General features: G+C 32.0%; 1 protein-coding gene across 1 annotated transcript; it reads left to right on the forward strand.

Moving 5' to 3' along the window:
- The first annotated feature begins 213 nt into the window (after positions 1–213).
- LOC106717260 (glutamine synthetase 2 cytoplasmic) lies at positions 214–24161 on the forward strand. The gene is made up of 8 exons (XM_014511040.2): positions 214–340; positions 15535–15586; positions 17549–17746; positions 21432–21593; positions 21747–21960; positions 22265–22522; positions 23054–23193; positions 23655–24161. The coding sequence occupies exons 2-8, from the start codon at positions 15556–15558 to the stop codon at positions 23801–23803; spliced, it is 1152 nt and encodes a 383-aa protein (XP_014366526.2). The 5' UTR covers positions 214–340; positions 15535–15555; the 3' UTR covers positions 23804–24161.
- The last annotated feature ends 766 nt before the right edge of the window (positions 24162–24927 follow it).

Genomic DNA, 24927 nt, shown 5'->3' on the forward strand with positions numbered 1-24927 from the left:
TAACCCCTCGCCGGTGCTGTGGCCTCGTGATATCGCAACCGGGAGAGCTCTCGACGCGTTCAGCGAAGGGGACTCCTGACTGTTTAGGTTAATCGGGATAATGGGCCGTGGGATGTAGGGTGACTCCGCACTCCGCAGTAAGTGATGTGAATGAAGCAAAGTCTCCCCCCGCAGACCCCTCACCGCAATCGTTGGGCTCTGCGCGCGCATAAATACGTCCGCACGCGGAGCAGATGTCAGTCAATTTCCCGGCGCCACGCGTGCTGGTCGTCTCGATTGTTGAACATTGCTCCTAGCATACTACGTACGCATCGCGCGCAACTTTCAAGGACTAAACAAGGTACTGTACACTCTTATTTCAAGTTATGCCTCGGTCGATATAGGGACTCAGGGGAGTGCGCGAGCGTGTTCTGGCACGCACTACGACGGTGGAAACTTCTCGTCTTAGAACGTGCAGTGCGATCGCCTCTAGCCCACCATCAGCGTTGCATTGCGAATTGCAACACCGGCCAAATCTCTCCGTGGCCGGTGCATCAAAATGTGCTCGCTATGTATTGCATTGCTTAGCGAACTTTCATTTCTTTTTGTACGTTACAAAACATTTTAATTATCAAACCAAAGACGTTATTATTATGCACAAGTTCCCGTCATCGAACGAGGCATTCGTAAAACTTCTATCTCAACTTTTAACTCACAATTTTTAATTTTGAATTGCGTGCGGTTATTATTGAAAACACATATTGTACTCGTTGTTAAAAGAATATTGTAAACACTTCAAGAAATTGAATGATTAACTAATTAAAAAATCGATTTACTGAGGTTTGTTCACAATGAATTAGTAATTAAGGTTTGATGAGAACGTATAAGCAAAGTTTTGTTAAATACCCTCTTAACTTTGTATAAAAAGTATTGTGTCTTTATTTTTTAAATTGCTGCATATTTATATGTTAAAAAATACTGCTGTACGTAGTACATTCTAGGCTATTTATTATTTATTTTACATACAACGTAGTTCCGGTGGTTTAGTGAAAAATAAAAAGTTGTGACGCTTCGAATGCCGTACAAAATAAATAGGTCTCTAACAAAGTTATGAACGATATAATAGCGCTGAAAAGCGTTGTAATTTATAAGTAAAATACTCTACCGTATTACATTTTACTACTCGTATAATAAAATTTAATAACTTCCAGAAAAATTGTCTCCGTTTTTTTATATTTCTTTTGCTTTTATTTAAAAATCTAAATATAATTGAGCAACTACCCGCTTGAAAAAGAAAACAAAAACGGATACTAAAATGTTTACAATGCCGGATTTTTTTAGAAAACTGTATATGCTGTAATAATTATAAATCTATATTAATTGATTGACAAATTATATATTTTAGTTAATTATATATCTAAACCAATTTGTATTTTATAATGTGACCTTGGCACGAGAAAAACTTTAATATATATATTTTTTCATTTCTAAAAAAAGACAGATATATCAAATATGTTAACTAATAAAAAAACTCACATACTCGTAGTAAGTTTTTTTTACTTCGACTAAATCGAACCCGGATACCGCAGCTAACCGATAAACTATAAATTATATTTGTCGTATAATAAAAAAAATATAAAATTTTATAAAAATTACATCACAAAGTAAAAATATCCGCATTATGACAATTTGGTATCACAAGATTGTAAATCCCATTTTATTATTTAAATAAAATGATAAGATAATGTAATCCGGGTTCCACACAACAAAGACTTTCCCGATCCAAGTGCCACATTACACCGATAAAGGTTATTTTTAGATATATTACCGATTACTAATAAATCATTATACTAATACCACAATTTTTAACTTCATAATCAACAATTATAAATCACTCACAGTGTTATTAAGTAGTACATTAAGGATACGAAATTAAAACTAATTGATGGATAGAATGAATATTCAAAAACGTTTTCTCATAGACCCCTTTAAAATAATACTGAATTGGGGAACCCCCCGCTGTTACATTTGTTCTTCAACTTCTGAACCCTAAGTATTGTTCCACGACATACCAGGGTTCCATGGGAAGCCCTGTAGGGGTGTAATTTTTCAGTTTAACTTTGACTAGGTCATTATTCTATCTTCTCAGATTTGGAATATAGTTACTTTTCGTTACGAAGTAGTTTAATAAATAAATATTTAAATTAAATATTATACAGTAAATGACGCATATAAATGGCATACTCAATTTCTATTCGTACATTTGTTTAAAGTAACATATATTTCATTAGCTGTCACCCGCGACTACGTCTGCGCGGAATAAAAAAAAGTTAATAAGTAGCCTATGTGTTCTCCCAGACTATGTACTCCCTGACTACATCTGTGCCAAATTTTATCAAGATCCATTGAGCCCGGAGATACCTTCCATCTGAAATATTGGCATTTATAATATTAGTAAGTTTGAGGAAAATATTACTGATGTTATTATGCAATTCTGAGAAAAAAAAAACGATAAATGTTTTATTTACGCATAATAAGGAATGAAATTTATTGTCAGCTCGTCGATAACTGTGATGCAAATGTTTCGTTTATTATCAAGTTGTGCCTGTTTTAGTAATAGTGAGGGTACAGTTTAACATTAACACCGGATCGTATGATCATTGTTATTCATATAAAATACATAAGGAATGTATTTGAATACACGTTACACAACCAAAAAATATATACAACACAATTGATATCAAAAAGTTTCACCTCACCACCTGACAATGCATCCTTGAGATTATACTTGTACCAAAAACAGAGATGAAATGTTTCTTTATGTGTTAAGGCAGTAGAAATCCACAGTATAAGTAAATATGCCGGAGATCTTCAAATACTTTCTGTAATAATTGGACTGTCAAATGTTAAAAGAATTTTTCGTTCAAACTCTCCACTTTTAACAACCTAAAAAAATATAAGGAATTTTTATTTTATTGTACTCGTATTTGGGTAAATTGACCTACTTACAAATGACTGCCTTATATAATTCATTTCTGATGACGTAGGGGAGGTCAGCTCAAAGCGGCCACAGGAGGCAAAGCGGTCATTTTTAATTTTTCGGTTATTTGAAATGAGAGCGCGACGTTACCGTTTTGTCACATAAGGAACCTCCCACCCTGCTCCAGGCAATCATTCGGTAGCGTTGGGAGCGATCACTTGACCACGGTTTCGAAAATAATATTTTTACATGTTTTGTTAAAAAAATGCAAGGTAAGTTCATCCTGTTTTAATCATACCTCTTTATATTTAAATCCTTTTATGATATGTATATTGTTTCTTATCTATTTGGCTTGAGTTGTGCAAAATTTACTGAAACGTAAATGTATAAAAGTATGAGCAGCCGAATTTTAAAACAAAATGGCCGAAAAAGGTAAAGCGGCCAGGGCAAAGCGGCCAACTGACCGCTTTGCCCATATTAAAAATATTATGGTTAGATAGATAATGCTAAATTATTTTATTTAGATGGTGAACAATTATAAGAGAAAAACCCGCCAGGCATCATGGGATGAAAATCTTATGGCACGGGCGATACATATTATCTATAGCCAGAGCCCGTGGATTTAACAGATCCCAAGTATATAGATTTTTTGACCTCCTTAAAACTGAAACTGAGAAGCACCAAATTGATGCTATGCGCCTCTATAATATGGACGAGACGGGTATTCAAACGTCTTCCAACAAACCACCTAGAGTTTTAACAAGACTGGGTAAAAAGCAAGTGGGTTTCACTGCCAGTACTGAGCGAGGAAGAACGACCACAGTTATTTGTTGCTGTAACGCTGCAGGATTATTCCTACCACCCTTAATGATTTTTCTTGGGGATGAACCTTTTAGATGGAGCGCCGCCTGGCACACAGGCAACTGTGACAATGGGTGGACCAATGGCACTGTGTTAAAGTTCCTTAAAATTTATGCGTAATTGAAGTTTTGTAACTGATATTTTCAAACTAAATAAGTTCATTTAAATTAATTTTAAGAATTATATCCAGTTAAGTTAGAATAATGACACAAAACTGTATCTGATTAAATTATAATTATTTAGAAAATAAACTGATTTACCAACTGAGTATAAGACGGGTAAAATTAATGTCAAATATTTCCTTTAATAAATAATGTTCTTTATATTTTTTGGACATTTTATTTCGTCAAGTATGTTAAGTGAAAATAAAAAAAAAAAAACAATTAAACGCAGTATCTTTGGAGCTGGCCAATTTGCCCTTGCCCCCCTGGCCGCTTTAGGCGGCTCCTCGGGCAAAGCGGTTTTTTTACAAGTTGCCGTAATTTAGTCATTATATGCTTATTAATTCAATTTTGGAGACTTTAAATTTCACTAATCATAAATTTGATAAACTCTTTTGCCATCAGTATAAAATTCTTGTGGAAAATCAATCGTTTGATAGGTTTTTTTTTTACCCAAAGTTAAGGTGGCCGCTTTGAGCTGACCTCCCCTATCTATTTTTAAGTTGATGAAGAGTTGTGTTACAGTTGGTTATTATTTAGCGATACCAAAATTTTGGTGGTTAGTATACTTGAATTAATTTACATTAACAATCGCTATTATTATAGTTTATCGTTGAGTTATATATAGTTATATAAGAAGTGTGAAAATCTAACGGAAAGGTCAACTTCGTTCCTTTAGTCTCTTTGTTTAATACTAAACAAAGGAAAGGTCAAAGACTGCTCGTATTGCTGTTCTTATTTTACGATGATAATGCGTCACTGCGGAAAGAACAGTTGCATTGCCCGAACGCAATATTCACTGTGAAAATAAAAATGGCAAATGAGTCACGGGGTCACGCACCTAACGTACGAACACCAGACATTTTCCCAACAACGATAAACATTTTTGGCTCAGTAGACAAAAGTGGAATTAAATTAGCACACACGCGGCCCCCTGTTGTCAAAAAATTGCTACGGGGTATTTCCTTGTAGGACTTTAGAGTGCCGAGTAACGAGAGATCAAAACTTACCTGACTTCTTACGATAGTCGTCCATGTTGCAACTCCTAGCAATTGAATTGCAACTTATGACCTGAATTTTAGTATATAGTAATTCATTACTAATTAAATTGATACAACCGAACACATTAGCAAACTTACTTAAATGTGATAACATCAGACATGTTATTTTTATGGAATTTCGGAATTATAAAAATGGCAATTGCCGCTCCGTCGTTAGCATTAACAGCAGTAACAGCGCCATTCTCACCGGGCCAGATAAGTTTATCAGACTATATAGGTACATATGTTTACACATTATATTTATATAACAGCTGAGCGGAATAAGGGCAGCGTGATTCGTATTGTAGATTTTCCTTTGTTTTAAATTTATGTATAAACACGTACAATTAATATAAATATGGGTTCTTAGTATGTAACGTGTGGTAGATAAGCTGTTAATATATAATTATTTTATAATTAAAACTTATATAATATACAATGATGTGCAACTATTGTCGGTGACATCTTTTGTTTTTAAAGTTTTCTAATTTATTTTTCTATTTTCAACTACCTACAAAATTTAGGTCACGGTTAAAAGGTATTTTTAAATTTATTTTAATATTTAATATTTAAATCATCAAATTTAATACTCTCCTTATAATTACAACAATGATATTAATATTAATATTATCTTTGAATATTGAATAGACATTTTAAAATACTAAATGGAACATAAATAAATAATTAAATAGATTACTTTAAGAGAACAACAAACGTGTAGTTATGTTTATCGTCGTAAACAATAATAAAATAATAATATATTAATACCTATTGTTACTTAATGAGCTATCAGAAAACAATTGTTATTCAAACTGTAATGATAAGCCGTTACTCGATGTTCGATGTCAATTCTATTACAAACAACATTTGTAATCAATGGAAAAATAACATATTACAACATATGTATTTAATCCATTATATAGTTTGCTTAGTTATATACTTGTATATACATATAGTCTATTTTTATTTATATACTAGATGTCACCCGGAACTCCGTCAGAGCGGCATTATAAAAAAATTTGTAGCCTATTTTGTTCTGTTCAGACTATGTTCTAAATGCCAAATTTCAGCGACATCTGTTGAGCCGTTCTGAAGACACCTTCTAATAAACATTAATTCTACCATTCATCGAAACGTTTACATTTATAATATTAGTAAGATTTTTCTAATATAAAATTGCGCGAGCATATTTATCAGCACAGATAAAATAAAGTACCCAATAATTTTCCCGCGTTCATCAGCTAAAATTACATCATCTCAAACTATTATCGGATTAATTAGTAACAGGCGATTTAACAGCTCATATTATGTTAAAAACCATTAAATATAGATTAATAACAATTAAAAATGATTAAAATTTCAGATAAAATAGTGTTTAATATCTTGCATGCTTTTTAATTTAATAAATATTATAAGAAAGGACGAATGACAGCTGATGTATGTATGGAAGACTATTATACTGCTCTGACGATCCTCTATAGGGAAAAGGGCATGAAGATGATGTTTATATTTACGTTTTCAGATATTTTATTTTTGGAACTACGGAAAGATACTCGAGTGAATATTAAATTGATTCCATTTTCTGATCTACGTCTTTAGGAATGTTTGGCCGCGTACGGCATACGTCCGTATATTATAAATCCAAGAGCTCCTTATTATGATGTCTTTCATGACTTCATCATTTGCTGTGAATATGTAATGTTATCGATAAAGATAGATATATCTTTATGTGTTAAGATCTCCATATTTATGTTGGCTAGGCTTCTTATATTTATGTACTTTAATGCAACGAAACATGCATATTATTCGATGTCATAGTTCGTATTCGGTCAAGAAACTATCTGAATAAAGTATCTAAGCTTAAAAATTATTAAATTTATTTTTTCATAAATAGAACAAGATTCTATAAAGCGCAGATATTGAAGAACAGTCGAGGTCATTTATTTCCTGCCCGTTTCGGACAGTCAAATTAATATCAGTTCAAATCTACAAAACTTTGGTCATAAACTAGCCATTGTATAATAAATACTTGTGAAACCACAGCTCTTATGGTGACAATTAGTATGTTTTAATTAAGTGATTTAAATTTTTGACTTAACCTTAACATAAATGTTAACCTTGTATGACCTTAAAAGAAGTATCAACTTCACATAACATCGAGAACAAGTGAGTACTCAGTATTAAAGCCATTGTTGTTGTAAACAAACGTTTTGTGATGCAATTTGCATACTTAATGTTCCATACTGGTCGGAGTTAATTGATTGCTAATCAGATGACGTTATGCGATACAACGTTCAGATGAACAGTGTTACAAGTGAATAAATATTATCTCTCGTAATATATAAAATTCTCGTGGCACAGTTTTCGTTCCCGTACTCCTCCGAAACGGCTTGACCGATTCTCATGAAATTTTGTGAGCATATTCAGTAGGTCTGAGAATCGGCCAACATCTATTTTTCATAACCCCCCCCCCATTTTTTTTTAACTGCGCGCGGACGGAGTCGCGGGCGACAGCTAGTTGTAAATATAAATATTATCTTATACAAAAGAATAATAGTCCATTTTGTGTTCTGTCGTAAGTTTTGGGTATATAGGAACAGAGTTGGTATAGAGCCGCCTTTGTTGTAAATAAATTCTGCCACTTTTGTATATATTTATGTAAAGATGACAATCATTAATGTACAATATGGTTCTAAAAATTACGACTTTATAAACGTTTTAAAAATACATGATTAAGTTGTATATAAAGATATTTGTGCGTAGCTGTTGTAAATAAGGTCAAATAACTCAGTTGCTTCACTACGCAACATGTCGACAAAACGTTCTTGACCTAAACAAGATTGATAACACGATTCGGTTAAGCCACTTAGATAAACTTATTGCTTAAACATCTAAGGGTGTACGTACATACACAAATATTATTAAATAAATAATATTAGAATATTAAAGATGCTTAATAAATAAAGGAAAAGTTATCTTTGAAGTTACCAAGCAAAAGTCGATATACCTTAGTTGTCTTGTTTATAATAAAAAAAGATATAACAGCACAATCTGGCAATGTATCGTATTTTCACAAAATATTCCTTTACGTATTGATCATGCTACGAAATTCTGAATAGAGAGAATAGCGTTGCCAAAATGTTAGTATATTTCTGGTATGTAGGTTCACGTGTATTTACCGTTAACGAATTGACTTTGAAGAATGTGGAAATAAAAGATTTTACGTATAAAATTAAGTTTTATGAAAATTGAAACATTGATACGTGAGTGGAGTAGCCTAAGAGCTACTTTACGTGTTAAAAAAATCTCGCTGTCACATGGAATTGCTTCATTTTAAGCATAAATTTTTTATCTATAAAGACCTATCAATTTAACGGTTTTGTTTTCGTAATATAGATACTTAATATGATGTAATCTATGTGTGCTTCACCTAAATAGATAAAACTATTAATATTAAACATTTGTTTCTGATAAATTTATACAAACAATAATCAATGCAATAACAGCTCTGTATATATTATACATACGTCGTTTATATTTTATTTAATATACAGTATACATTTCATTCTACAAGTTTTCCCTTTTGACTTTTGTGATGTTGGTAGCTAGAAAACCACGGTGTGTAAAGTACCTTATTTCATGTGATTATTTTGTACAGTAGTTGGCAATAAACATCTTGGACTGGACACTCGTGTTACATTGTAAATATTACAGCTTTTAATATCATCGGATAGGATTCATAAAAATAATTGACCTTTTTTTGTCTAACGTAAGTTTATTAATTATATAAAAACCTTAATGCAATTGAATCGGTCATTTCAAAAACCTCATAAGTCACAAAATTTTAATTTTTCAGAAATCAATAAAAACTGTTTCATACACAAACAAATGAGTTTTGAAGAGCTTCTTTATGGTTAATTTAGTATTCGAGGGGTAAAAAATTAAAATAGCGTATAATCTTTTCGCTTTATTAATAGAAATAATGAAAAAAACCTGATAAACAGTTCTTGACTTATGTTGTTTTAGCGAGAAATAGGTTTAGTGGTATATAATTTAACCAAAAAAATTTTAGTAATCATATTTTTTATTGCTTGTAATTAAGAATTACACTTAAAAATAATCTTATTAATATTTCACATGTATTAATTTGTCATGTTTTAATATCTTTATGGTACATAGTCATATTCTCCTTCATTCTCATCTGGACTAAAAATGTTGTTATAAAATGGCATATGCTCTTCCGGAATGCTATCTTGAACTAGTTTTAAATCGTCTATTTTATTTTTATTGATGGGCACTTTCAAATTATAGGCTTTCGTTGATGGAAGTGAAACAGAAGTTATTTTCTTCAATAATGAGAATGAATGTTCAATCAATCGGTATTATTAAAAGAGGAAGGAATGTTTTGACTTAAGTTGTTTTCACCCAGAATACACATCTACCTTTGAAAAACCATTTTCTGTAAAAAAAGCATGTTGGAAAAAATGTTGACTTAAGTGGTTTTTGAAATGACCGATTCAATTGTGTCTAATTTTTACTTGTATGATCAGAACTGTTTTATAAGAAGAATATGTGACATGTATTAAAAAGTTAGTGAAGCCTGAAATGAATAAAAATAGATCGATGTGAAAGACAATATAGGATAATAAAGACAACAACACGAGTCGTTCTGCTTACTGCATAGCATATTCAAATTATTCATGAAAACTCAGGCCATTTCTTAGTATTTATAACAATTAGTAGATTAAGTTTTACATCATATAGAGAGAATAGAAGTGAAATACTAAAAATATAAAGAAATATAAATTAATAATAACATATTATTCTAATATGTAAAATAAACAATGTTAGTTACCATACTTTTGCGAAACAGCTTGACAGATTTTTATGAAATTTTATATGCATATTCAGTAAGTCTGAGAACATAACATAAGACATCAGTGAGTGCCAAGTCTCAGATGAAGATGTCGAGGACAGGGCGATGTAGAGGAAACTGATTGGGAAAGCCGACCCCAACACCATGTGGGATACGAGCTAGACAGAGAGAGAGAGAGAGAGAGAGTAGGTCTGAGAATCGGCTATTTAAATTTGATACCCCTAACGTAGAACACAGTATGGAAGGACACATAGGCTACTTATTAAGTAAATATAAATTAAAGAAAGAAACAAACAACGTATACCAGATAGGTACACGTACAAACATTACAAAATAATATTTAAAAAAAACAATAAAAATGTGTCTATATCACTAATCGCAAATTCCCACATAACATTTTGATCAACTAACACTTGTCTGAAAATCTAATTATGACTGAATTGAAGTTGTTATGAAAACATACATAACGTTACCCAGCCATTATACTTCTCAGCTATGTTTTCATAATAAATGCGTTTTAACTGACTTTGCAGCAATACGTGTTTGTTGTTGACATAAAATTGTCCGTTTATCTGATGACAAATAATATGCACGCGTTATATCCCATAACAAATGAACGCCTAAAACTTGTAAACAGAGTAACGTCACATCCCTTTAAATGGCGGCCATTACGCTATTTAATTTTTTAACCTTTTTATGCAAATCTATAAATAAAAGAATCTATATATATAAAAGAAAGTCGTGTTAGTTACACCATTTATAACTCAAGATCGGTCGAACTGATTTCAGTGAAAATTGATGGGGAGGTAGCTTAGAACTAGGAGACGGACATAGGAACTTTTTTATCTTGTGTGCATTTTTTTTTATTCCGCGCGGACGAAGTCGCGGGTAAAAGCTAGTTTAATTATAAAATGATATTGTATAACATGGATAGATAATGTCATGATATCGTTAAGTGGAGAAAATTATTTCTTTCGAACTTTCTGGAATTTACGAAATTGATCGAGAAATTTATAATATTAAATTAAATATTTAATTATTAAACAAATTGTACAATACATTTATACCTATATCATTTAAATGACTTTTAAAACTCGTCAAAATAGATCCCTTTCCTTATTGTTGTAATTAAAGTCTTAATAATAGCTTAGTCTTTATCGCGTTCAAAGGTAATTATAGTTTCTTCGTAGTATTAACCTCGTGACCTAAATAGAATGTAATCAGAACGTATTACACTTTAATCAGTTAAAACTTAAATATCTAATAAAATAACGATCTTTTTTATACAAAAATGTGACTGTTACAAGGAACAAATTAATGTTTTAAATAAATTTTAATCTTTGGCGTTAAAATGTATTCATATCTAATTAATATATATTAGATTCTATTTGCCAAACGTTGATTTAATAAACTGGCAACGATATAAAACAGATACCTCCGCGATATAGCTTCTCTTTGCATTCCGATTCTAAAACCAATAAGTACCTAAGTCTGTGACACACTACAGCGAATGCGAATCGAAAACACACTGGCACTGTGACGTTTATATTAATATACTAGCTGTCGCCCGCGACTCCGTCCGCGCGCAGTTAAAAAAAACTTAATAGCGGTATGAAAAATAGATGTTGTCCGATTCTCAGACCTACTGAATATGCACACAAAATTTCATGAGAATCGGTCAAGCCGTTTCGGAGGAGTACGGTGACGAAAACTGTGACACGAGAATTTTATATATTAGAAGATATACAGTCTCTGTTTAGTCAAAGTGAATTGAAAGGGATGACAATATAAAGTAAGATAAGATCATAGAAGTGGGCTTCTGCAGTGATCGACTCCAATATGATATTTTTTTTTTTTTTTGGGCGGCGCTGTGCCGTCCTCTCGTTCCCCTAACATGGTCGAAGTCAGGGACCTGGGGTGCGGGATATTCTTTATTTCTTTATTTATAATTAAAAACCAATTCATTTCATAATATCACATTCGTTTCCTTAATGCTACTTGACTACTGTAAAATTTAAAAAGTTCCAATAATAATGATAATATCTATTTACATTTTAAAAACTTAAATTACTAATAATATAAAATAAAATCACTAAAATAATACAATTAAGATATCTATATACAATTTAAAAAAATCCAATATGATATTGGATTGGTGCGATTTCATATTGAGCCATGAATTTCTTACAAACTGTAAATGTTAATTTTTCAACTGTACGTTCTACGAACTTTTACTTATAACATATTTAGGTTCCCGCCGCTCACTTTCCGAGGAAGTGTATTATTACTGAACCGTAGAAGTGTAATTTTAATAGATGACCTTGATTTTAAGCGAAATTTAGATTTATTTCCATAAAGTTTGTTACATTTTTGTATGTAAGTGTACATACAATCTGCAAAAAGATTTTCTGGCATCTGCTGAGTACTGCGGTATACTTCTGCAGAAAAGTGTTAGTCGAGTGAAAATTGCTCTTGACACGAAACGTGGCCAATGTATGGCTGAGATCGATTGGCACTTCGCCCAAAGTAGTATAGTAGTGACCGCGAGTAAATTCTGAACACGCGAATGCCCGAGGCCTCTTCCTGTTTATAATATGACTGCTCTATTCACCATAGATACGAGGAAGTTTTTTTTATTAATTAAAACACCTCTCTGTGACCTTTAAACCTTATCATAGACACATTTAGCATTTATGGCGCGAGTCTAATTCTATTTGTAAGCGAGATAAAATTAAACTGTAATTGAATAATTGCAAACATTGTCTTGTGTTGTCATTTATTTTTAAATTTATTTTGTTTTTTAAAAAAAAACATCGGAAATATAATCAATTCAAAAAAGTTGACAATAATATTAAAATAATAGAAATTAACTTTAAAAATCTACAGCAATCTTCAAACATTTTTTTCAGGGTGATTAAAAAACAGACTAGCATTTCGATTTAACGTAATAATAGACTACAGCAGAAATTGCGACATTAATGTCTGTAATGGTAGAATTAGACGAGGAAACTATACGTGATACTTTTAGTGTGAAGAAGTGTCTCTGTATGAACACGAGTGTCTCTGTATGAACACGAGTGTCTATGTATGAACACGAGTGTCTCTAGATTCTAGATACAGATATTAATGTCGTAGTCTATTCGTACTTCAATTGCAAAAGCAGAAGTAGTAGTAACTGCGAAAACAGCGCATTCACTGGACTACATAATATATTTGTCGAACTATATAACTTATATTATTGTTACTGAAGTTGTATTTTCATGTTCCAAGTTTCCATAGCAACAACACTAGAAAAACTTAATAACATTATCTTGTATATAAATATGATAATTGTCAACGTTTATTTTGTTGCCGAAAGCATTTAGTTATCAGTAAACAACAATAGTTTATCTGACTCGATTTGCACATTCAACAAGATAAAATAAACGAATAAAATATGTTATTTTGTCCATCACATTAAAAAGATATAACAAACAAAACAGATAACACAATAAGACATTCAACAGTTTAATAATTAAGTAACACCAAAATTAAAAAAAAAGTTTTTTTTTTTCATGCAATGTTTGTGTTATGAACAATGTAATTAACGATTATAAACAATGATTATATTTCACAATGGAAATCTCTACCACCAACTTTTTCTACGTAGTAAATCTCTTCTGTTAATTAGAAAGCAAAAGCTTGTTAGGGGTAACTTATAAGTGGGGGTGAGTGGGATGTTGCCGCTACTAAGAGAAGTGAGTGAGGCACTAAAGTTGAAAGCTTCCACAAATATTTTCCACAACGTATCTAAGCAACGTAATTTTAGTTCTGGCATATTTATAAAAATAACATATATATGTTTATAACTGACTGGCAGAGGGCACAAATGGAATAGTGACTTTGCCCATTTTGCCAGGGGAAGGAGAAGAAAGAAGGGGAGGGGTAGGAAAGAAGGATATATTCTAAATTTTTAAAAAAACATAAGGATATTAATTTGTATGCGTTCGTTTGTTAACGTGATTAGAAGTAAGCTATAATAAATTCTTGTAATAAAATGTTTTTGAAATGTCAAGGATGATACATAAATATACATAGAACTGGTATATAAAAGATTTAAAAAAATTTACCCGTCTTGATTAAAATTATCCAATCATATCACTATTGTGATTAAAATTAATTTTTAATTTTGAAAATAACTTAATTTCTATGTAAAATTATTCTCGATGCGAAATCATGATGAAAAAGTGGTATGTAAAAAAATGCGGATTAAATTTAACCTAATTTTTATCAGCGCATATTTTTTGTTTATTAAATAAACTAGCTGTCGATCGTGACTCTGTCCGTGTTGAATTGAAACAATTAATAAGTAGCCCATGTGTTCTTCCAGACTATGTTTTACATGTGTGCCGAAGTTCATCAAGATCCGTTGAGCCGTTCCGGAGATACCTTCAAACAAACATCCATCTAAACATTCGTATTTATAATACTAGAAAGATTAAGATAAGTAATACTAAGATAAAGTAACCACGAGTACTAAGGTCTTGTAAAGATGTATGATACTAGATTGCGATTTATTTTCAAAAGTTCATAGACTTATTAAAAGGATTAATTATTAAGAGGACATAGAAGAACAGTTTAACTGACAGCAGACTTCGTCTTGTCTCATCGGACTCGAAAAGAAATGTAATTTTTTTTTTTTTGAACAAAGAAAGCACAATTGCTTGTGAATAAAATATTCTTGTGTGTTATACGTAGGCGTTCTGTTTTGTGACAATCTAAAAAGGTCAATGCGTTTCATACAAGGGATTTTAGGTCATTGTCATGATTTTTTCCTCGTCAATTTTAAAATAATACGATAACTTCAAAGTCACGTGACAGATGGAAATAAATAACACAAATACCAGCGAATGAAATGTCGTACGTTTGAAGTTCATTCATAGTTTGTGTAAAATATATATGTTTGGTTTATTAATTTGATGCATGAAAACGCGTCGTCCTCGAAACATTTATCGAAGTCCGGTTTGTTTGAGGCTACCAGCTTTCGGAAATTTTATGTCGGACGGTCAACGCCTGGTTTTACGTACACGTAAAAATAAAATTAAATAAACAAATAACTAGTTGTAGGAAAGGAAGTTTTACACTAAAATCATTAGCAGATGATGTTGTTTACTAATATTTCTTGTAACCTGATTTGTGATTGAAGATCCACGACAATAGCCGAATGGCAGGATTCGAACCCATGGTCAGCAACCCAACTAGGTGTCACAATGGATTATAAGAACTGTATAAAAATCTCTATGTATATAGACTATTAATCTTCTTACAGACGATTCGCTGTTTTGTTCATTTATCACTCACTTTCGCTGTAGTTTGCTGCAATGCGCGCGCATTTTGACCAACATTGGCCAATGTGATTATTTTATAAACTAAACTTTATTAGTAGATACCAAGATTTGTTTAAATAACTTTTAGCGCATTTCCTCTGACACGTGGGGAACTTTTCTCTGCGACGTGTCAACTAAAATGTTGTTTATTATAACTTAAATATTAACATTCTGTACCTCCTATATTATTTTATTGTGATAACTGTATGTTTTGTTGCGTTTTTCTTGGTTTATTTTCAATACTTATTTTGAAATTTTATCTTTGTTACAGGACCTAAGGATAGTCGTAAAAATGTCTGACGCTGGCCACGGAAAAATTGAAGGTAAGTCGTTATTATTTTGTCTTAGTAATATAAAAAAATATTTATCTAACCAATAAATAAACATGTACAGGTTCAATAACATTAAAAAAGATATATTTTTGCTAGCCGAGATTTATCACTAGATAGGTACTTTACAAAAAAAAATTACATTTTTAATTTTTAACTTTTGGACTTACGCAATAAAGCCATTGTACATTCTTAAAATAAAAAAAAAACAATATGTCAATATGTCATTGACATTTAAACATTATATATTGCCTTGATATTTTAATGTGATTTATTTTCGATGCCTATCGAAATCGTTTGTTTGTTTTAAAAATGATTCACAGTGTGAGATAAAATTCAATATGTATTTATGGATATATCAGTACTGTCCGAGGAGTTAAGCACATAGTTTTTTTTTTAATTCATGTGTAAAAAATAACACTTTCAATGAAAGAAAAAGGTTCTGTTCGTTTTAAAGGTTTATTATTTTTAAATATACTATTGTAATTTTATCTCACAGCCGAAACTAAACTGAAACTCGATAATACGATTGGTTGAAACTATATAACGGTTAAGCAACAAAAACCTGAGATATTGTTGAAATAATACAATATAGGTTAAAAATAAAATAGTATACTAAATGATAAAAAAATAATTTCATCCACCTCAGACCTTGTAAGAGATAATCACAAAAATTAATTTTTTTGATGAAAAAGTTACAATTTTACCTCGTCCTTACTTATTAAATAATTGAAATTAAAAAACGCCTCGTTCTAAAGAAATTAAAGCAATTTAATACCGGCAATGATTAGGAATATATATTTTTCATTATAAACTAATGATTGGACTACTGTTCTACTTTAATGATGTAATATTTCATTATAATTCAATGATTGCTACCTGGTGGTGGTTATTTCGGATATCATTAAAGTACGTACACTTTAGATCATTTGCAAGGCCGACTAGTAACAATCTCTTCGTACTTGCTGCATACGCACTATAATAACAAATAGTTATCTTATAAACATTTCGCTTGAAGTCTCCCATGCATTGTCGAGATCAAATTTCATAGCACTGAATACGTGACAATAGATGTTTACTAAGCTAGAATTGTATCTTCACTAACAATAGGTGTGTTCAGTCACGTACCTACAGTATTTATATCTTATTTCACCGAAGACTTCCCGCCATCTTTATAAAAGTAAACGACTCTTATTAACGAACTGGAATGGCTGTCAAAATTCCTATCTGAATATTTTACAATTTTCACAGGCAGCTATCATATTGAAATATTTGTTGCAAACAATGCTATAAATTCAATATCTATCTATTCGAACAATTAATGTCATTAATATTTCATTGAATCACAGCATCGTATCCGATCGCTTCCACTTTTGACATTTGACGAGCGCGCCAACTCGCGGCCATTGTTCCCCACTGCATCGGTATTTCTGTACGCAAGAGCAATTACGATATCACTCCGTACCGGATTGTAAATAAAATTTTGTACATTTGTCTTTATCACGATTGGGCTCACGAGTCAATATACTTCTAATTAAATAACTGCGCACCCACGGTCGTTTAAAAGCAACTAAGTGTAAACTGTGGAACTACTTAAACAAATAATTATTCAGTAATGTCTTATTCCACTGACGTAGGGTCGGCGCATAAGATATTATAAACCTTTTGGCTTAATATTTGAAACACATACGCAGTAAATCTCAAAAGTCAACCTATAACAATTGATATGGTACCAAGCAATGGAAAATCTTAAAATAAATTCCTACGTTACAAAATATAATTTGACAAGATAATTGTAATCTATCTTGTGCAATATATATATTCCGGGAATATTAACATCATAATAACTTAGTTTCTCAATGAATTGTTGGAATTATAGTTGGCAACAGTTTAAGACAATAGAATCAAATCTTAACATATCTTATTAAGGATATAATTAATATATATATTTTGCAGATAATCCGAAAATCCTCTCGGGCCCTGTGCTCACCAACTCTCCGAATGCGGTCCTATCAAAGACCCTGCTGGGCAGGTACAATGACCTCCCTCTTCCCGGGGATAAGGTGCTCGCCACTTACGTCTGGGTAGACGGTACAGGGGAGCACTTGCGATGCAAGGATCGCACCCTAAGCTTCATCCCGAAACAACCAAAAGGTGAGTACAGATTTTTTACAACAGAACGTGGCAAACGAGATAGCTGACGCTATAATGGCGAAGTGACTACTGCCGATAAATTGCATCTACAATACATTAATAGATTGCTTTGCCTACCTTGTGTGGACGGAGTAGTAGATGTACAGAATGTGTTTTCTTTCCTATACGTCCTCTCGCCAAATCTATTTCCCGTTCCTTTTTAAATAATGTTGCGAAGGGTTCAGAAATTTCAAGCGTGTGTCGTCTGTGTAGTCGTAGTATTGCACAGGTTTTTTTTTTGTGACTGAGTAGTCACTGTTTGCCTTGAGGAGGCATTTACAGTTTCACCGGGCTTGAGGTGGCCGGGCGCAGATGGCGCTTAGCCTAAACCTCGTTTAAGAGTAATTTGCACAGGTCGAGTGCGGCAGATTATACTGTTAAACTTTACTATACTGTTAGACTTACTCTGAAATGACTTTTTAATATTTTCTTTTTTTCATAAAACTACAAATATTTATGTTTAAAGACCAAGGTTAAATTATATATTACTTATCTACGCATGACGTAATTCGCTTACTAAAGAATTTTTGAAGATGATCTGTTCTTTTGTAGTCAAAAACAGTAATATTTAAAAGTCTTTAACCTATTTAAATGAGAATATTAAATAAAGTGTTACTAATTTTCTTTAGAATCAATATATAATTGAACAATAATTTAAGAAAATATTCGTATACAATAACCCTCAAATTATAGTATTCATTGGCATACATAGTCATGTAGTCATAATACATAACTAATTCATATTTAAATTTACCGAAACAAAAAAATAAAACAGATTCTTTAAGTTATTTAAACAAATTGCTGTTCTTTCTACATAAGTTTTTTTGTTAGATGTAACTAGAAAATTAACTTCTATTGCCATGCAAAACTTAATCGGTATACGTTTCATTTCTATTAATTTATTCCTAAGTGAAAAACTAAGGTATAATGAAGGCGCCATCTACCTTTAAGTTTGTTAAATACGCAACGTACTCTCAGTGATAATTTTTTACGATCTGTTTTCGAAGTATTTCATGTTATTTTATATAGCTCCTGTGGTGATATTAATCATGGAAAGTTTGTTATATCACCGTAAGCATTTAATAAACATCTGCATCACATGCGCGGACCCTCCGACTACGCCATTTTAATTAGGTACATTGCAAAAATAACATCCGGTCATAAATGTGTTTAATAATATTTAACGAGCAGTGTAAATAAACAAAGGTTAGGTGAAGTAATTTCAAACGCTTATTTTTAATTTATCGCAGTAAAGTGAAGGCGCAATGCCAATTTCACTAATTCATGCGATTCGTATCTGCATGAAACATATATATACAAACTAGCTTTTACCCGCGACTCCGTCCGCGCGGAATAAAAAAAAAAGAAAGAAAACGGGGTAAAAATTATCCTATGTCCTATTCCTGGTTCTAAGCTACCCACCAATTTTCAGTCAAATCGATTCAGCCGTTCTTGAGTTATAAATGGTGTAACTAACACAACTTTCTTTTATATATATAGATTATAAATACCTAAAGGTGAGTCTTCACTGTAGTATCATACTGTGTTACGACAATATTGCCATCTCTCTCATTCACACAGACAGAATAGAGATAGCAATAGTCTTTGTATACAAGTGTCTCGTAACTTTTATTTATGACTGGAAAAATTGTTTTCAGCGTTTCAATTAACTTCTTTATTAGAATTTGTTCGGGGGATTCCCATTATTCGGGAGATTGATCCATCAAATAATAATTACCAATTGAATTAAGAACATATAATGCTATCTTTACTATAGGATTCAATGATAACTAATTCAAGCCGACTAAACAGGGACTGGACTGCATTTTGTAGTCGGTACCTTAACATCTAGAAAGGTTCGACTTTCATCATCGTGGAATTAACGATGCTGATACGATTATCAGAAATCCACGTGTTTTTAAAACTATGACGCACTTCGGAATTAAACTTTCACGTGCCTTATCAGGGCTGTCAAAAATGTTTACACATTTGAATTTATGTATTAAAAAAATAAATTCTACAATTGAAATAAACTTATTCTTTGACAAGTTGCGCCAATATTGTCTACTGCTGGATAAAATTTGTCTATTTTTGTATTTATTTAAAAAAAAAACAACCTGTATTACTCCACACGAAGTTGAGTCTTACGGGTTATCCTAGATACTTTATACTTATTAATCGTTGTGCCAACCCTGGCATGTTGTCTTATTTTATTTTTTTGGTCACAGCTGTTTTAATTTCTAATAAAGATGAAATGCATGAGGCCAGTGCCTTTTAAGATAAAAATAAGTGACATGGGTTGCTTGATAAAGAACTACTTTTTCCTCGATCTTGTAGAATGCGGTACACGTGCCGCCTACGTTCATTAAAACAGGGTTGCTTAACTGACGGCTCTTCATAGGTTGCGCAAGTGGCTCTAAAAATACCTCTCACACTGCTCTTGGGAAATAACGGCGTTAGTCTCAAATTTGTGAAATACTTTTCTAAATTTTAAATCAGGAATCATAAAAATAAGTGCTTATATTAGTTTGTATTTTTTAGTTATTAAAGATAAATGTTGCTTAATTTGTAGACAAATTAACAAGAATCCTCGAAAACATGTACACGAAGTATGAACTATCAGTAATCGGAAAATTGAAGTGGTCCTACATGGACGAATACTCGTCGCCGTACTACTTCCCTCGGGATGGCCCTGACACATCCATACTCTGCGAACAGAAACTGAACAGGGACAGTTTTGATGAGAACTTCAAAGGTTTCGCTAATAATGCTCCCAGCAATCATAGAAGTGTAGATTACGATACGTTGCGGTATTTTTGTTCCGACCCTTAATAGTTTCATAGTTCCATACCATTTTAGGAATGTAATTAAACTCTTTACTTCATTTATCCACGCATTTTATGATATGCTTCATAATTAGAACATTTAGTAGATGTAAGTAAATATTTTAAAAAAATGTGTAGTAAAAATAGACCGACTATATAGAAACGTAAAAAAACTAGCCAAAAAGCGCAGTAATCGACTTTTACAGTCAAACGAGGATATTTGAGCTAGTGAGAATGGCGCTGCTATCGCGGTTAGTTCGACAGAAAATATGTAAAACCTACATGGGCATAGGCAATAGGTATGAAAGGAAATATTACATAACTTCAGTTTACACAAAATTACCTAAGGATCTTATGACACACTTTTTTGACATTGTCAATGGGTAGTTACATACTCTTTGGTGGGGCGTTTGTTGCAAATTAGTTTGGTTTTACCTACCCGTATATCTCAATAACTAATGCCTAAATATTATACTTGGTAAAAAAATGTCTCGTTTCTAATTTTTATGATTAATAAAATTTATTGACATCAAGAATCTATTCTTCAAAAATAATAGGATTATTTGGAATATCGACATAAATTATTTTTAAAGATCAAAAATTGACAATTTTTCATTGTCAGATTTATTAATCTATTGTACAACTTGTTATTTCCCGCCCGCTATACGTCATTGTCAAATAACTCAAATGTCAAAACAAACATTTAATACAAAAAAACTATATGGCCCACTATAAAAAAAAGGAGAAATTTGAAGATTAAATTGCGTTGTTTGACGATAGTTTTTACATAATAAAACATGAATATTATTGAATATCCACAGATCTACCAGTTTGGAACTTCGATGGCAGTTCAACGGGTCAGGCAGATGGCCACAATTCAGATACTTATTTGGTACCGCGCGCCCTCTATAGGGATCCATTCCGTCGTGGAAACCACCTACTTGTCATGTGTGATACATACAAGTACAACATGGAACCAACAGGTAAGTTCAAATTTGTACATAACAAAAATAAGTATATTCTTTAAAGTTCTCTCAGGTTACTCGTAGTTTGAAGTGGTTATTGTGCCATTGTAGTGGAAACCCATTATAAAATTTGTACAATTGCTAATAATTATAATTTTCATAAATTTACAGAGAGCAATCATCGTGTGAAATGCCAGGAGGCTTATGAAAAGTGTAAAGATGACGAGCCTTGGTTTGGTATTGAACAGGAGTATATCCTGTTAGATTCAGACCTTAGACCCTTTGGATGGCCCCCAGGTGGATTCCCACCACCGCAGGGACCTTACTACTGTGGTGTTGGTGCCAATAAAGTCTTCGCCAGGGATTTAGTTGAAGCCCACTACAAGTAAGTTTGTCTTATGAAATATTTATCTTATGTATAGTATAATAGATAAGAAAGATTATTCAATGAGGTTACTAATTAGGCTATTCATCGTTTTTCTAGTGTACTGTTACATCATAGTAAATTTAACCGTTATAGGCTTAATTAAACAACAGATCGATACATATTTGATAGTCCAGTAAAACTACTAAATACCAATATATGGTACTAAAGAACCAACTGAATTCTTCCTTAGTATGAGAGGGGCTCATTTTAATTTGCGTTAGTGCCTCACTATTTTCCTTAATAAGAAGTCAATCATTATCAGGTGCTGCTTGTATGCTGGTGTGCCAATAAGTGGCACTAATGCTGAAGTGATGCCATCGCAGTGGGAATTCCAAGTCGGGCCCTCTGTAGGTGTGACCGCAGGCGATGATCTGTGGATGGCCCGTTATATTCTGCACAGACTGGCTGAGGAGTATGGTGTCATTGTTACGTTTGATCCCAAGCCTGTGCAGGATTGGAATGGATCTGGTGCTCACACCAACTTCTCTACTAAGAAGATGAGAGAAGAAAATGGTATTATGTAAGTAACGTTTTTTTTAACTTACTGACTAACTCTCAATGAACGGGATAACATGTTTTTTAAGTATGCAACAAGAGATATTTGTGTTACAATTTTTTTTCGAAATGAAACTTTTTAATGTATCTAATGTTGATAAATGTTTATGTTTCATTTACATTGCAAATGATTGTAAAATTAATGCAAATATCAGTAATTACATGTACTTATCTCATTTCACCTTGTTTTTAATAAGGTTGAGGTAAAAAGTAGGTTCTTGACACATTTACAATTGTATTTTGAGGTCAACTGGTTACTGAGGATAACAATGTGTAAAACAATTTCTTACAGACTAGTTTTAAATATTTGAGTATGTTAAGTTTAGGTTAAAAAAGTTGTTTTTATTTAGACCATTTGAAATTTTAATCGCTGAAAAATATTTTTGTCATATTGTTCCATAAAACATCTCAAATAATATAGATAAGCATTCTTTTAAGGTAATAATCCTCAAGGGATTACTATTTAATATTAATTATGTGTTTGTTTATTTTTCAGTGAGATTGAGAAGGCCATAGACAAGTTGTCGAAGGTGCACATGAAGCATATCAAAGTGTATGACCCGCGTGGGGGTAAAGACAACGAGCGTCGTCTTACAGGCTTGCACGAAACCGCCAGTATTAATGATTTCAGCGCCGGTGAGTAACTTCATATTTAACAACGGTAGAACCAGCAATGACATCTATAGTTCAACCAGTGAAATAAACACACAGAAGTTGGTGACAAGTAGCTCCGATGTGAGCAAATGTAGTCCTCTTCCCCTTTTTATTGTTTTCTAACTAAAGGCAGTATGAAAAGGGAAGTTTGATTTGATGCTTGCAAATTTTTACTATTAAATTTTCTAAATTGTAACACTCATTTGATTCCATTATCTATCTAGTATATATAAAAGAAAGTCGTGTTAGTTACACTATTTATAACTCAAGCTCGGTCGAACTGATTTAACTGAAAATTAAAGGGGAAGTAGCTTAGAACCAGGAAACGGACATAGGATAATTTTTACCCCGTTTTCTATTTTTTATTCCGCGCGGACGGAGTCGCGGGGAAAAGCTAGTTTGTGATAAAATTGATATTAAATTATTTGTTGTAATTTGTCTAGGTGTTGCCAACCGTGCTAGCAGCATCAGAATACCGCGAGCCGTCGCTGAAGAGAAGAAGGGATATTTGGAGGACCGACGACCAGCTTCCAACTGTGATCCGTACGCAGTTGTTGATGCACTCATGCGCACCTGCATACTGAACGAATAACACGTCTGTTCCGCGTCCCGGCGCGCGTCAAACTGCGCACGAGCATATCGCAGCTAGTGTTGCCATACACAGAACAATTAAACAACTATACCAACACAATTTACATACATTTTTAGAACTTTTTTTTTATTTTCGAATACTATTTTTTAATATCTGGAATTTGTCGCGGCTGTGGTTATAATCGCTTTATAGTAGTAGTCTTTGAATGAAAACACATTCCGATGTAATACAAAAAATGGGGAAATTTGTCATCCGTAGAAATAATGTGATATGAAACTTTATGTACAATTGTTACTGGATAAATAATACGGATGTGTTGCCATAAGACATATTGCATATTCCGATTGCCTTATATTAAAACTAGTATCCAATAGTAGTTTTTTATATCATTAATATATAGAAATAAAAAAAGTTTATTATAATGTTGGCTCCTAGCTCCACAATTACATTAATTATATCTACGATTTAAAATTTATTATAATCGAGGATTTTTCTTTTTGTTTTCATAGATATCAATATTTTTTTTTTCATTATAAAATTATTGTATAGTCTATAGAGAATTATTATAATATAAAAATTATAATCTTAATGAATAATTATTATTTGATATAACATAAAATAGGCAAATAAATAACACCAAATAGTCTTACAGTTGCTCGTTAGTTAAATGGACCACATGAGATATATAAAGAAAAAAAAACAATTATAGATTTAAATACTTTTACGAATATTATGTGATATTATAAAATTTAATTGTTACTTTTGATATTTAAATAGTTTATGAAAGTACTAGAAATAATAACATATCATTATTTCTAATTTATAAATAAAACCTAAAAAAAAAAAATATTAGGACATATTTACACACAATGTGACATAACAACTTAGTGTGCACAAATTAGAGTTAATTTTCTTGTTTTTGTTTAAAAAAAAAAAACTTATATTGTTTTGTAACAAGTTGTATGAACATGTTATATATAAAACATGTTGTGTAAGAAACATGTATCCTGAAAAGTTAATAAACAATACCTTGTATTAAAAACATCTTTTATTTCATTTCCTTTATATAATATAGCTTTTACCCGCGACTCCGTCCGCGCGGAATAAAAAATAGAAAACGGGAT

The sequence above is a fragment of the Papilio machaon genome, chromosome Z, assembly GCF_912999745.1.
Source record: "Papilio machaon chromosome Z, ilPapMach1.1, whole genome shotgun sequence".
NCBI lineage: Eukaryota > Metazoa > Arthropoda > Insecta > Lepidoptera > Papilionidae > Papilio > Papilio machaon.